This window comes from Gavialis gangeticus, unplaced genomic scaffold (assembly GCF_001723915.1).
Source record: "Gavialis gangeticus isolate Ggan-Ray unplaced genomic scaffold, GavGan_comp1, whole genome shotgun sequence".
NCBI classification, from domain to species: Eukaryota; Metazoa; Chordata; order Crocodylia; family Gavialidae; genus Gavialis; species Gavialis gangeticus.
Genome location: NW_017729029.1, coordinates 45,279,287 through 45,289,804, shown reverse-complemented (window position 1 = coordinate 45,289,804; position 10,518 = coordinate 45,279,287). Strand labels below are relative to the sequence as shown.

At 45.6% G+C, this 10,518-nt stretch overlaps 3 protein-coding genes and 1 non-coding gene across 5 annotated transcripts in view; 2 read left to right on the top strand and 2 right to left on the bottom strand.

The window, feature by feature from the left end:
* The window catches only part of ATP7A (ATPase copper transporting alpha), a 68,813-nt gene extending 68,683 nt beyond the window's left edge, over positions 1 to 130 (bottom strand). The window contains exon 1 of one of the 2 annotated variants that reach the window (XM_019521510.1): positions 67 to 130. The gene's annotated coding sequence lies outside the window, so the exon portion shown is untranslated. The remainder of the gene's footprint in view (positions 1 to 66) is intronic. The other variant, XM_019521511.1, reaches the window with a different exon arrangement.
* Positions 131 to 4,837: 4,707 nt separating this feature from the next.
* Positions 4,838 to 8,090, bottom strand: LOC109300719 (cytochrome c oxidase subunit 7B, mitochondrial). Its single transcript, XM_019521509.1, has 3 exons — positions 7,942 to 8,090; positions 5,884 to 6,008; positions 4,838 to 5,067 (listed from the first exon to the last, which is right to left on the bottom strand). Exons 1-3 carry the CDS (start codon positions 7,976 to 7,978, stop codon positions 4,990 to 4,992), a joined length of 240 nt encoding a protein of 79 aa, XP_019377054.1. The 5' UTR covers positions 7,979 to 8,090; the 3' UTR covers positions 4,838 to 4,989.
* A 188-nt stretch (positions 8,091 to 8,278) lies between these two features.
* TRNAL-CAA lies at positions 8,279 to 8,391 on the top strand. The gene is made up of 2 exons: positions 8,279 to 8,316; positions 8,346 to 8,391. It is a non-coding gene; the product is annotated as a tRNA-Leu (tRNA).
* Positions 8,392 to 8,752: 361 nt separating this feature from the next.
* Positions 8,753 to 10,518, top strand: part of MAGT1 (magnesium transporter 1) — a 35,243-nt gene continuing 33,477 nt past the window's right edge. Inside the window, exon 1 of the mRNA XM_019521508.1 lies at positions 8,753 to 8,866. Within this exon, the coding sequence (XP_019377053.1) occupies positions 8,777 to 8,866 (90 nt within the window). The 5' untranslated portion in view covers positions 8,753 to 8,776. The remainder of the gene's footprint in view (positions 8,867 to 10,518) is intronic.

The window sequence follows — 10,518 nt, the reverse complement described above, 5'->3', positions numbered from 1 at the left end:
ACACACACACACACACACACACACACACACACACACACACACAGAGTGATTAGAATATATCCTTACAAAATTAAACTGGGCGTCAGTCTTCTGGAACTTCCCAAATTTTCAGAGGAGGTAGCATCTGCCAATTAATAAACAAAAAAAAGGATGCAATTGGGTTTAAACGCACACGTCTATTCTCCAGTGATTGCATGAAAGATCTATGTGAGCTACGACTATTCTTAATGACAGTTGTATGTAATTTCCCAGAGGACAGGTATTACAGACTAAGGAGGGATGGCTTAGGGTGTTACAGCTCTAGAAGATGTGATAAATAGCCCATTTACTATCCTGTACACAGTAAGAGTATGCAAATGCTTGCCTGAACTGTATGCAAAGTATCTGTGCCTTTGCCATGTGGCACAACTAGCTGACCTATGAGATTAAAAACCTTTGTAATGATTGTTAAACATACTACAATTAGACAGTATTGATGAATTGTACCATTCAATAAGTGAATGGTATACAATCACTATTCACATTTTATCTTTTTACTTCCTGTTTTTTACCCAGTTTGATACTGAACCTTTTTGCTGGTTAAGTTCCACATTAGCTGAGTGATATAACATATGCTTGGAAATATTAGCAGATACATTTCCATTTGATTTCTGTTTTCAACTTCATAGAAATATTTCAGCTGCTCTTAGGTTTAGTAATTTTTTTATTTTGAAATAACAAACCTACCCCAAATTCAGCCTGGTGGCATCTAATAAATCTATATAATAATAATAATAATAATAATAATAATAAATGTGTATATGGAGACTAATGGCTATTTATTCACTGATTTTTTTTTGTTAACAAGTTACCTAAATATCCTAAATTGAGGGTATAAATGAAAGTAAAACATGTGGTATGTGGCTTTTACAATATGGTGCTAATACTAAAAAAATGCAGAGCTTGGATTGCAAGACTCTTGTGCAAATTAAGCCACCCTACTGGAGAGACCCGAGAAAAAACATGCAATTAGTTCATTTTGGTCCCATAGTTGTCAAGTATTAAATACTTCCAACTTCCTTTGACTTCAGTTCAGTGGAGAAATAGCCCTCTTAGAGATGCCTCTCAGACAAGAGGAAAGAAGATGGTCCATGTGACTGAGGTTAATCCTTTTGTATTTTGTATAATAGACTGATTATCTGGCAGATATTTCCTGCTCAATATGTCAGTACTCTTTCTATACTAGAGGGCTGATATTAAAATTGGATTAAGTGAATTTGGGGAGGGGGGAGGTCTCATCCTGGCTTTCACTACTATCATTAGATTGATGTAGCACAAAGGCACCTGTTATGTTGAGATGGGCATCATAACCTGTTGCAGTTCAGAAATGAGGATCACTAGCAAACTAAGAAGGACAGGAGTTGAAGCATTCACACACATATATTCTGCTTTCATCTGGCTAGAGATATGGGCCCATCAAGTTTAAGAAAAGCTATTTGCTTGAACTGGGCAGAAGTCAGACTATATCTCCCCTCCACAGATAACCAAAGGGATACAAGTAGAAGGTCATATTCTGTTCCTATTGCACTGTGTCTGGCTCTAAATGTCATAAAATTATGTTCCTGCTCAGGAAACCTGTAAGAAATGTTTATTATGGAAACGCTGAGATCTTAACTGTGCACACAGCATAGCCACGCTACAGTCAAGTACTAGGATGTTCTGGTGGGAACCTTGCTGTTCCAATGAAGTGACTGTCCTCAAATCCTTCCTTTGACAAGATTTTTTGTGTGTTTAGTTAATAGTAAGGGGTTCATAGCAAATGCAAGCTCTTCATCTGTTGATCTATGAATAAATCAATGTATAGTATTATATTTCAAGAAGGAACTGATCCTTGTGTCTGTCAGCAAATCTTATATCAGAACAGTTCTCTGGGTTTCTGCTTGAAGCAAAATGCACAAGTGCAAAATAAAAATAAAGAACCCGGCCTATGTCTAGGGATGCCACCTCTGTTTGAATCTATTCCGGTAGGCTTCATTACATGATATAATGACATCAATGACTTGACATCAAGAAGGTAAAGGCACATGACTATTACATTTTAAAAAACCGCTGGACTACTGTATAAATCGGATCCAATATTTAATGTATATTTAATATTTCATTTATCTTCTGGGTGACTCTCAGCAATCTCCTAGAGATTTATATCCAATCCTTGGAGACGCCAGGGCAATCCTGGAGGACTGGCAACCCTACCTATGTCTGGTTTCTCCCTCTTTAAAACGAGGATAAGACTAGCAATCTCTTAAGTAAAAAGCTTTGAAATCAGCTGAGACGTGTAAGATTTAAGCTGTCTTTTCAGCAGCATCGCCTGGCTCGGCACCAACTACCACTTGTTATCAGAGGTGTCCTGGGGAAGTGGAGTTTATACCGTGACTGTTCCTGTTAAGCAAGTTTCCCCATAATCGTTCAGCCCATCTGTCCGAGCGAGAAGTGCCCAGTCACTCTGGCATCCAGCTACCAGATGCAAGCATTAAAGGGACATTCAGCTCTGGGGCCCCCACCAAGCCAACAGCACTTCCGACAGGCAGGCATCTCAACATCGCCCATATTTTCTCTTAAGGCTGCTCTTCCCCCAGGGTGAAGGACGCTCCCCCCAGCACCAGCTGCTGGAAGAGGAACTGACAGAGCACAGCTCATCCTGCTGCCCCCACGTCCCAGCGCGGGGACCTCCCGGGGCGCCCCCCTGCTAATATTACTACCCCCATCCAGGCTCAGCCCAGCCTGCGCGCAGAGCACCCAGCATCCTCCCCACCCCACTCGGCCTCTCCCTTCCCCATGCTTCCCCCTGGCTCTGCCAGACCCCCGGCTGCAGGGGCTGAGCGCGGGGCCCACACAATCGAACAATGCGGCCCCCCCCCCGCTCCGGGGCGCACCCGCACTCACCCGCGCCACCACCACGCGCCAGGGGCCGCCACCACCTCCTCCTCATAACCCGGCCCTGGGCGGCCCAGGCCCCGCCTCCGTTGCTACGCCGCCGGGCCACAGCCACGTGACCTCCCTCGGGAGCCGCCCTCCCCGCGTCACGTGACCCGAACCCACGTGACGGGTAGGCGTTCACATGATCCTCGCCTTTTCCAGTATCTCGGGCGTCTGGGAGGGAGGGAGCGGTTGTTGTCCCCGAAGTATTTCCCTCCCGGGCAGAGGAAGCGGAGCTGGGCACAGACAACGGGGTGGGAGGTTGCAGGATCTTTTCTTTGCGCCGGGACCCTAGGGATGAACAGGATGCGAGCGCGGCCTGACTTGTCAAGGGCCGGAGCAGGCAACCACCTGCTGGTGCAGGGTGCGTGCATAACTCTAGTCAGGTGCCTGATAAATCCCTTGTCGCTGACGAGCCCCGTTCGTGAGCAGCTCAGCGTGTTACAGTGTGTTGCATCCAGGTGTTACTTTAACTTTACAGTGTGCTGCTCCGGATCAAAGCTGCACCCAGTGAGCACCAGGTCTTCCCTCCAACCTGGATGAGGTTTTGCTCACTCCTCCCAGCTCCCTATGTTGGTATCGCGTGACTCCATATAGTTTTGGCACACATCATGGTACTGTCCTGCCTTCTAGAGCAGTCTCAAATCTTTGCTGTACAAAATGTTTTTGAGGATGCAGGTTACAGCATCACTTAAACATACTTGCTTGTAAATTCAGCCCCATCATTTTGACAGCAGGAGGGGAATACCTACTAAAGGTCTTCATCACCCACCTATACATGGCTGCAAAATAAAAAGCCCACTGCAGTCAACTTGCAATCCCATCTGCAGCTAGATTACACAAGGACATGCCTTCGTGCAGTAGGATGTCACATGTGGTTCAATGTACTTGGACAAAAACTACATTAGATTATCCAGTCATCACAAGCTTTTAAAAGCTTAGGTGATACAAACTAGCAATGGATTTATTCCAGAGGCTGGTGTAGAGTAAGATTTGGTACATCAAAAGGCATTACTATGGAGCCTAGAGGCCCTATAGTGCTAAGTACTGAAAGACAGCAAATTAAGTCCTGTCTGTTGTACAGGTAGTTACTACCACTGTTCTGTATGATGATTTTGCATTTTTAGAACTCTGGAGACAGAGAAAGTGGTCTGTTTTCAAATAATGCTCCATAACACAGCACATCTTTTGCCAAAGAGAACTGCTTGACTTATTTTTTATGCTACTTACTACTAAAGAGACATATACCAACTGCAGAATTAACACCAGTATATTTTACTGAATAAACATTGAAAGTCATTATCAGGAAGAGGGACAGAAAGTGGGAAAAGCAGATTAGGACGCTATAATCAAGCCCCTCTAAGCAGAAGACTGAAATAGGGTACCTGTATTCCTAGCACCAATAACTAAGTGACCAATATCCCTTGAAGCCTTCAAGACTGCTGTGCAAGTAAAATGGCATAAAACAGCACTTCCTAATCTTTTCAATTATGCAAGCCTACTTTTAGTGCAAGTCCAACTCTTCCAAAAGAGCTGCTGTTGGAGTAACAACCCCAGCTTAGAAACTACTGATAGGAAATAGAAAGACCACCCCCCTTCATGAACAAGAAAGAAGTACAAATAGTATGCACTGCATTATATATGGTAAAGTCTAACTCTCCAATTTCAATTAAGGAGTGGGCACAATACCAAGGCAGATCTCCCTGCATTGGATCCATAAATGTCTATTTTTAAGAGGATCCATGAAAAACATGTTTTAGAACATTTATTTATGCATGTTTTCTTTATGGACCTCACTGAAATAAACCATTTTAAAAAGCTGTATTTTTTTAACCAATATACTTTAACATTTCTTACTATAAAATATGGGACAGGAATAAACTAGATGAAACAGGAGTTTAATGCATTTATTATACCAGTAATGCCATGGGGTACATGGCAATCAGTAAACAGATGCAATTACATGCATGACATAAGCACGTTTTAATGGAAAATTCACACCAGTTCAGGGTTTTAAACAATGTAAATCAAAAGCTAGTCTTCTCTCCATTCTTTTGGAGTGACTCTGCCAACCGGTGACACATTCCACTCTATTCCAGTTAGTGTTGCCACCTGGAAGAGGATAAAGTTATAAGAAGAAATTAGTGTACCCTTAAGTCAGGAAAAAAACCATATTTTTAAGTTAGCAACATAAACATAATTTGTCAACTGCTTTTTCTTAAAGTTAGATTTCAAACAGCTGTTTGAGGACAACTTGGAGAATACAGTGGAGTCATTTTATTTTCTAATAGTACATTTTTAGACATCAAACCGAACAATTTTATTCACTCTTTTATTATAGCAATAGCATTAATATATCTATACTAGAAGAGTAATTTGCATATCAAGCATGTAGTAATTCTCTTAAGATCCACCTCATACCTGTAATATTAGTGTAAGAACCAGATGTATAGTCCTCTAACTTAAAACCACATGCTGCTTTCCCAAACCATATATTTAAGAAGTTCAGCATATACAACAGCATTAGAACAAATATCTTTTATAATATAGCCACCCATTACTTTAATCAAAATACAGGAATTTGAGAATTTAACATTTTTATTTTTTTTTACACATGGAAGTACATAAAAATAAACTAGTGTTATTAGCTCGCATTTAATTACGTTGCCCTCCTAACCAAGATTTCTAAGTCGCAATAAAATAGGTGTTCAGTAGACAGTTATTTTGAATGTCAAGTCTAAGCCTGGATTTAAAAATCTCTTCCATTTCTAGTATTATTTTATAAGTCATTTTCTTTTAGGAAGCTCTGAAACCCTGATTTTGCATTGTATACCACACAGACAAGTGCTTAAAGTACTTATCAGTTTGCAAGATGAGGGCTACAGTTGCAACAGACCCCATCAGTGGTACCAGTTACACAATACTTACATAAGTCCACACAGCCAGGCAAAATACAGTTCCGCTAATTAGCACCATGTTTCCATGTTTATCATGAAAGTCAGGTTCGTGTTTCTGATGAACCTGTCTTGCTGAAATCCTCCGAATGTCCCGAGCTAAGAGAAATAAATGTAAGGTTCAAAGAGAGATCTACAAATGGATTAAAATACTCAGCTCTCCAGGAAGCTCCACTCATTCATCAGAGATGGATATGCTAAAAACAAGGATGCTTTCTATTCAAATAAATCAGAGTTTAATTCCATTTTGTTTGGTGAATAGTTTTAAAAATCTCAATAAAAAGTACAATTCAAGAATCCTCCACACAAATGAACATTTGCTATCTCCTTTTAGACTCTCCAAATGCTGCACTATTTTTTAAATGACTAAAACATGTAACTGTGAATGATCACTGATCAGGCATGAACTCCAAGGAAGTCTACCTTTAATTTAAATGTTACTAGAAGCAACTAGAGTACTAGTACTGTGGGGCAAACAATGCTGAATTAGATACAAGAAGAGGGGTTGGGGACTGCAGGATTTACAAATGTTTTCTTTTGTAACTATAGATGTAAACTTGAGGTCCAAACAAATGGCTTTGGAAGAGACCATATCAGCAGCTGTGCTGTGTAAAAAGCTCTTGGGGCAATAACAATAGGAAATCCTTCTTTTAGTGAAAAGAATAGCTGGGGGGGGAAGAAACCCTGGTCATACCTAGTTCACTCTCCCCTTATGCACTCACTCAGTGCCACTGTGACAAGTTTTATTTCAATTTAATGTTAATTCCATGCTATTTCAGTAAAACCAAACAAAAAACCAGATTCTCTATCTATGGCTCCAGTCATATATCCTGGAGCACGAATTAGCTTCAGGGTACACATACTGAACAAGAGAGGTTGAGCTAGTAAGAGAAGGGGAAGGAGAATTGAGACAAAGAAACACCGAACATGCATGCAAGCTTTTCAGTGCCAACCCCAATGCTAGCCTGTTTTCAAGGGAAGTAGAAAGTAGGCAAGAATAAGCAGCTATGGATTAGTGAACTGTTACCAGCACCATATATTCTTCCAGGAACATTTCAGCTGTTTGGATGCATTATTATTATTATTTTACAGTAAAGCCACCATAATAAACATTCCAAGAAAATCTGTAACTTCACCCTAAACACCGTATTAAGTTAAACATTGGTATAAAATTCAGTTTGAACAAGTATGAAAAAAACCTGCTACCACATGCACCCTAACGACATAGTTGAGATCTTCCTGGGCTGGACCCGATGACTTTGAGGTCCCTTCCAGCCCTAATGTCTACGGAACCTGTGAAATCTAAGGGCTTTCAGACATAACATTTATTTCTGTCATCCTGCCACACCCGGCAGAAGACAAGCCAGTCATGCTGAATGAGGCAGACAAGGTTTCTTTGGGAAGATGCAATCTCTTTTATTAGACCAACTAAATTGTTGGGGAAATTGTTCATTGCAAGCTTTGGGGCACAAACACCCTTCCTTCAAGCACAGGAAGACTCTGCTGGGGTTTTGCCTTCTCAGCGATGGTGTTTGTGCCCCAAAGCTCACAACAAACAGTTTCCCCAACGATGTAGGCAGTCTAATAGAAGACACTGCATCTTCCCAATGAACCGTGTCTGTGCCCCTACACCACTGACCCCCCACAGAAGCCCTCCTGCAGCCCTGCTCGCATCTGGGGGAGCCCCAGACAGCCGGCACCGGTCACACCCACAGGAAGCCTCTCTCCGTATTAAGAGTTTTTAATGGTTTTTGCTTTTCAAAGCAACAGACGAGGCGACGCCCAGAGGGGCAGCAACCTGCATGCCGAGACCCGATACCAGGCCCTGCTTGGGGCTGCGGGGCCAGGCAGGGCGAGCTCAGAGGCGGGTTCCCCAGGCCGGGCCTGACGCAGCCAAGGGCTGCAACGATGAGCCCCCAGTCGGAAAACGCTTCGGTGCCCCCGGGTCTGCCTGCAGCATGAGCCCTGCGACCGCCGGGCCTCACAGCCCCTCTCCGCACGGCAGGAGTGTCCCTGTCCCGGCCCCGCTCACCAGTGCGGCCCAGCGCGGCGCGGACCCAGGGCAACATCACGATAAAAAAAACAATTCCGCAGCAGCGCCCTTGCCGAACGGTGAAAAACAAAATGGCTACCAACCGGAAGCTGCCGCCCGCCGCGCATGCGCAGCAGTGCAGGGCAGTCTGGAAAATGTAGTGTTGGGGCAGGGCTCTCGGGAAAGGCGCTGCTGTGCTGCGGAGGCGGCGGCTGAGGCCGGGCAGAAGCAGTTTGGAGAAGGTGGCAGCCCCAGCGCAGGGCTGGGGAAGTCGGTGGTGGGGTGACAGGTGCGAAGTGAGACACTAAGGCGCACCCCGTGGCTCAGCAAACGCAGTGTCAGGATGGCCGAGTGGTCTAAGGCGCCAGACTCAAGGCACAGCTGCCTTCCGTAGCGGGCGGGTGTTCTGGTCTCCGTATGGAGGCGTGGGTTCGAATCCCACTTCTGACACTAATTTTTTTTTTTTTTAAATTAATTTTGCCGTTCCTGTGCCCGGGAGAGGGGAGAAAAACTCCAAAAAAAAAAAACAACAAAGCGTTTTATGGCTCATTCGTCTGCCTAAAAGCAGTGCCCCCTCTCCTTTTCACGTCGGGGAGGTAAGCTCTGACGTCATGGCCTGTCAATCTCCCGGCTCTCACCCGCTTCCTCGACTAACCAATCACAGGGCAGCATCTTGCCTCGTTGCCGGCCGCGGAGGGGTGCTTGGGCCAATAGGAAGCAAAGGGGTTGGGGCTCAGCCAATAGAAAATCAGCTGGCTGCGCCGCTCGGCCAATGGGCAGGCGCCCGCCGAAGAGCTCAGCCAATCGGCGCGGCGCTGCCGGGGAAGGCACGGACATGGCGGCGCTGCGGGTGGCGGCGCTGGGGTGGTTGGTGCTGCTGCTGGCCGGGGGTGGCCCCTGGGTCGCGGGGCAGAAGAAGAAGGAGGTGAGGGCCGGGCCGGGTTGGGCGGTGCTGCGGGCCCTGCCTGCTTGGGGCCGGGTTGCGCAGCGCCGGGCATCGCGGAGGCCCGTCTGCGGACAGCAGCGGGCTCCTCCCCAGCGGGGGCTCTCACCCGACCTTCCTAGGCTGCCCGAGAGGCCCCAGCCAGTGCTGCCAGGTCTTAACTATAGCTGTATGGTATTGGAAGCTCAAAAATCGATCGGGTTTGGTGAAAAAAAGTGCAAATAAGACTTATTTACTTTCAGTTGCTCACGATAAGTCGGTGGTGAGTGAGAGCTGGTCATCTAAGTGGATGCTTTCCTTTCTTTTGAGGGAAGCAGCCCTAAGAAAGTGCTGGCAGCAAACCCACGAGTCAGTTAAGACTCTCCGAGAGCGACTTGGGTTTTGCACATGCTGCGCCAGTGAGCTGCCTTGGAAATAATGGCTTATTTTAGACACTTCTACTATTATCAGTCGCACATGGTGCTGAGGGTTGAAATGATCGTGCAGATAGGATAGTTACTATCCACCTGGCAGCGCTGTCCCCAGCTTCCCAAGCAGATGAATAGATGGCAGCACTTGGCTCCCTGCAGAGGGGCCTGGAGTCGTGTGGTGGGGGATAGGCCAGGCAGGGAGAGCCTGGGCCTGTGCTGCGCTGCTTGTCTCCTCGCACCTCAGTTGTCACTTCTCAGCACCCTTCAGAGGATCCTGTGGGTGCCCTGGTTGAGGAGCGCTGGTGGGGGGTTGCCTTGGTTGGGAGAGCTCTTGTAAGCTCTTGTTTTGCAGCTGTTCGTTGACAAGGAGATAAGTCCACCCTTCCCGTCAGGGGCAGCCAGTCACCAATCCAGTCTCTTGGGCTGTGGATAGAGTGGGCCTAAAACTGCCTTAAAAAGGTGCAAGGATTTGCCGCTCAGGAGCGTGTGCCAGTTGTTCTGCCTTCACTGTTACATGTGGCTGCTCTGAGAGCAGTGTTCAGTGAGCTTTAGCGGCTGTCGTTTTAAACTGGAGTGGAACGGGGTTAAAGTTATGACAGTCTTGTTCCATTTATGCTGCTGTAGGAATGGAGTGCTGACAGCAACGTTGGAACATCTTATACATGCATTCTTTCATACCAGGGTGACTCTTAGCCCCTGTCCACACTCTGATTAGAACCTTGTGGTCTTCGCTCGGGTCTTACTGATTTGCAGGTGGCTGAGAGTCGCATACCATTTTGCTCAGAGAATGGTGTGAAGTAACTGGCAGCTGCATGAAGGAATGAAAAGGATCAGAAAGAGGATGTAGATAGCGTAATTTCTCAGGGTTCACTTTCAGGTGCTGGAAACTGAGCTCATATTCCATTGCTAGTGTGTAGGCTACAGGTGAGAAAAGTATAGGTTTTCCTCGCCAACCGCTGGAGTTAGGTTCCTGAAAGTTTCTGCAGCTGGCAAAACCGTGGTTAGCAAGACAAAAGGCTTATGGGAAAAATGGCAGGTGGCAGGCTAATGTGCGGCCACGGAAAACCATGGTTGCTCAAAACCGTATACCGTGGTAGCCAAAATGGTATACAGAATATTAAGTGTGGGTGGTTGGTGAGGGAAACGTGTATCATCATATGTTTGCCCCTGTTTAATGCCTTGATAAGATAGCCATGTCTGTAGTATTGATTCAAGAAGATCTGG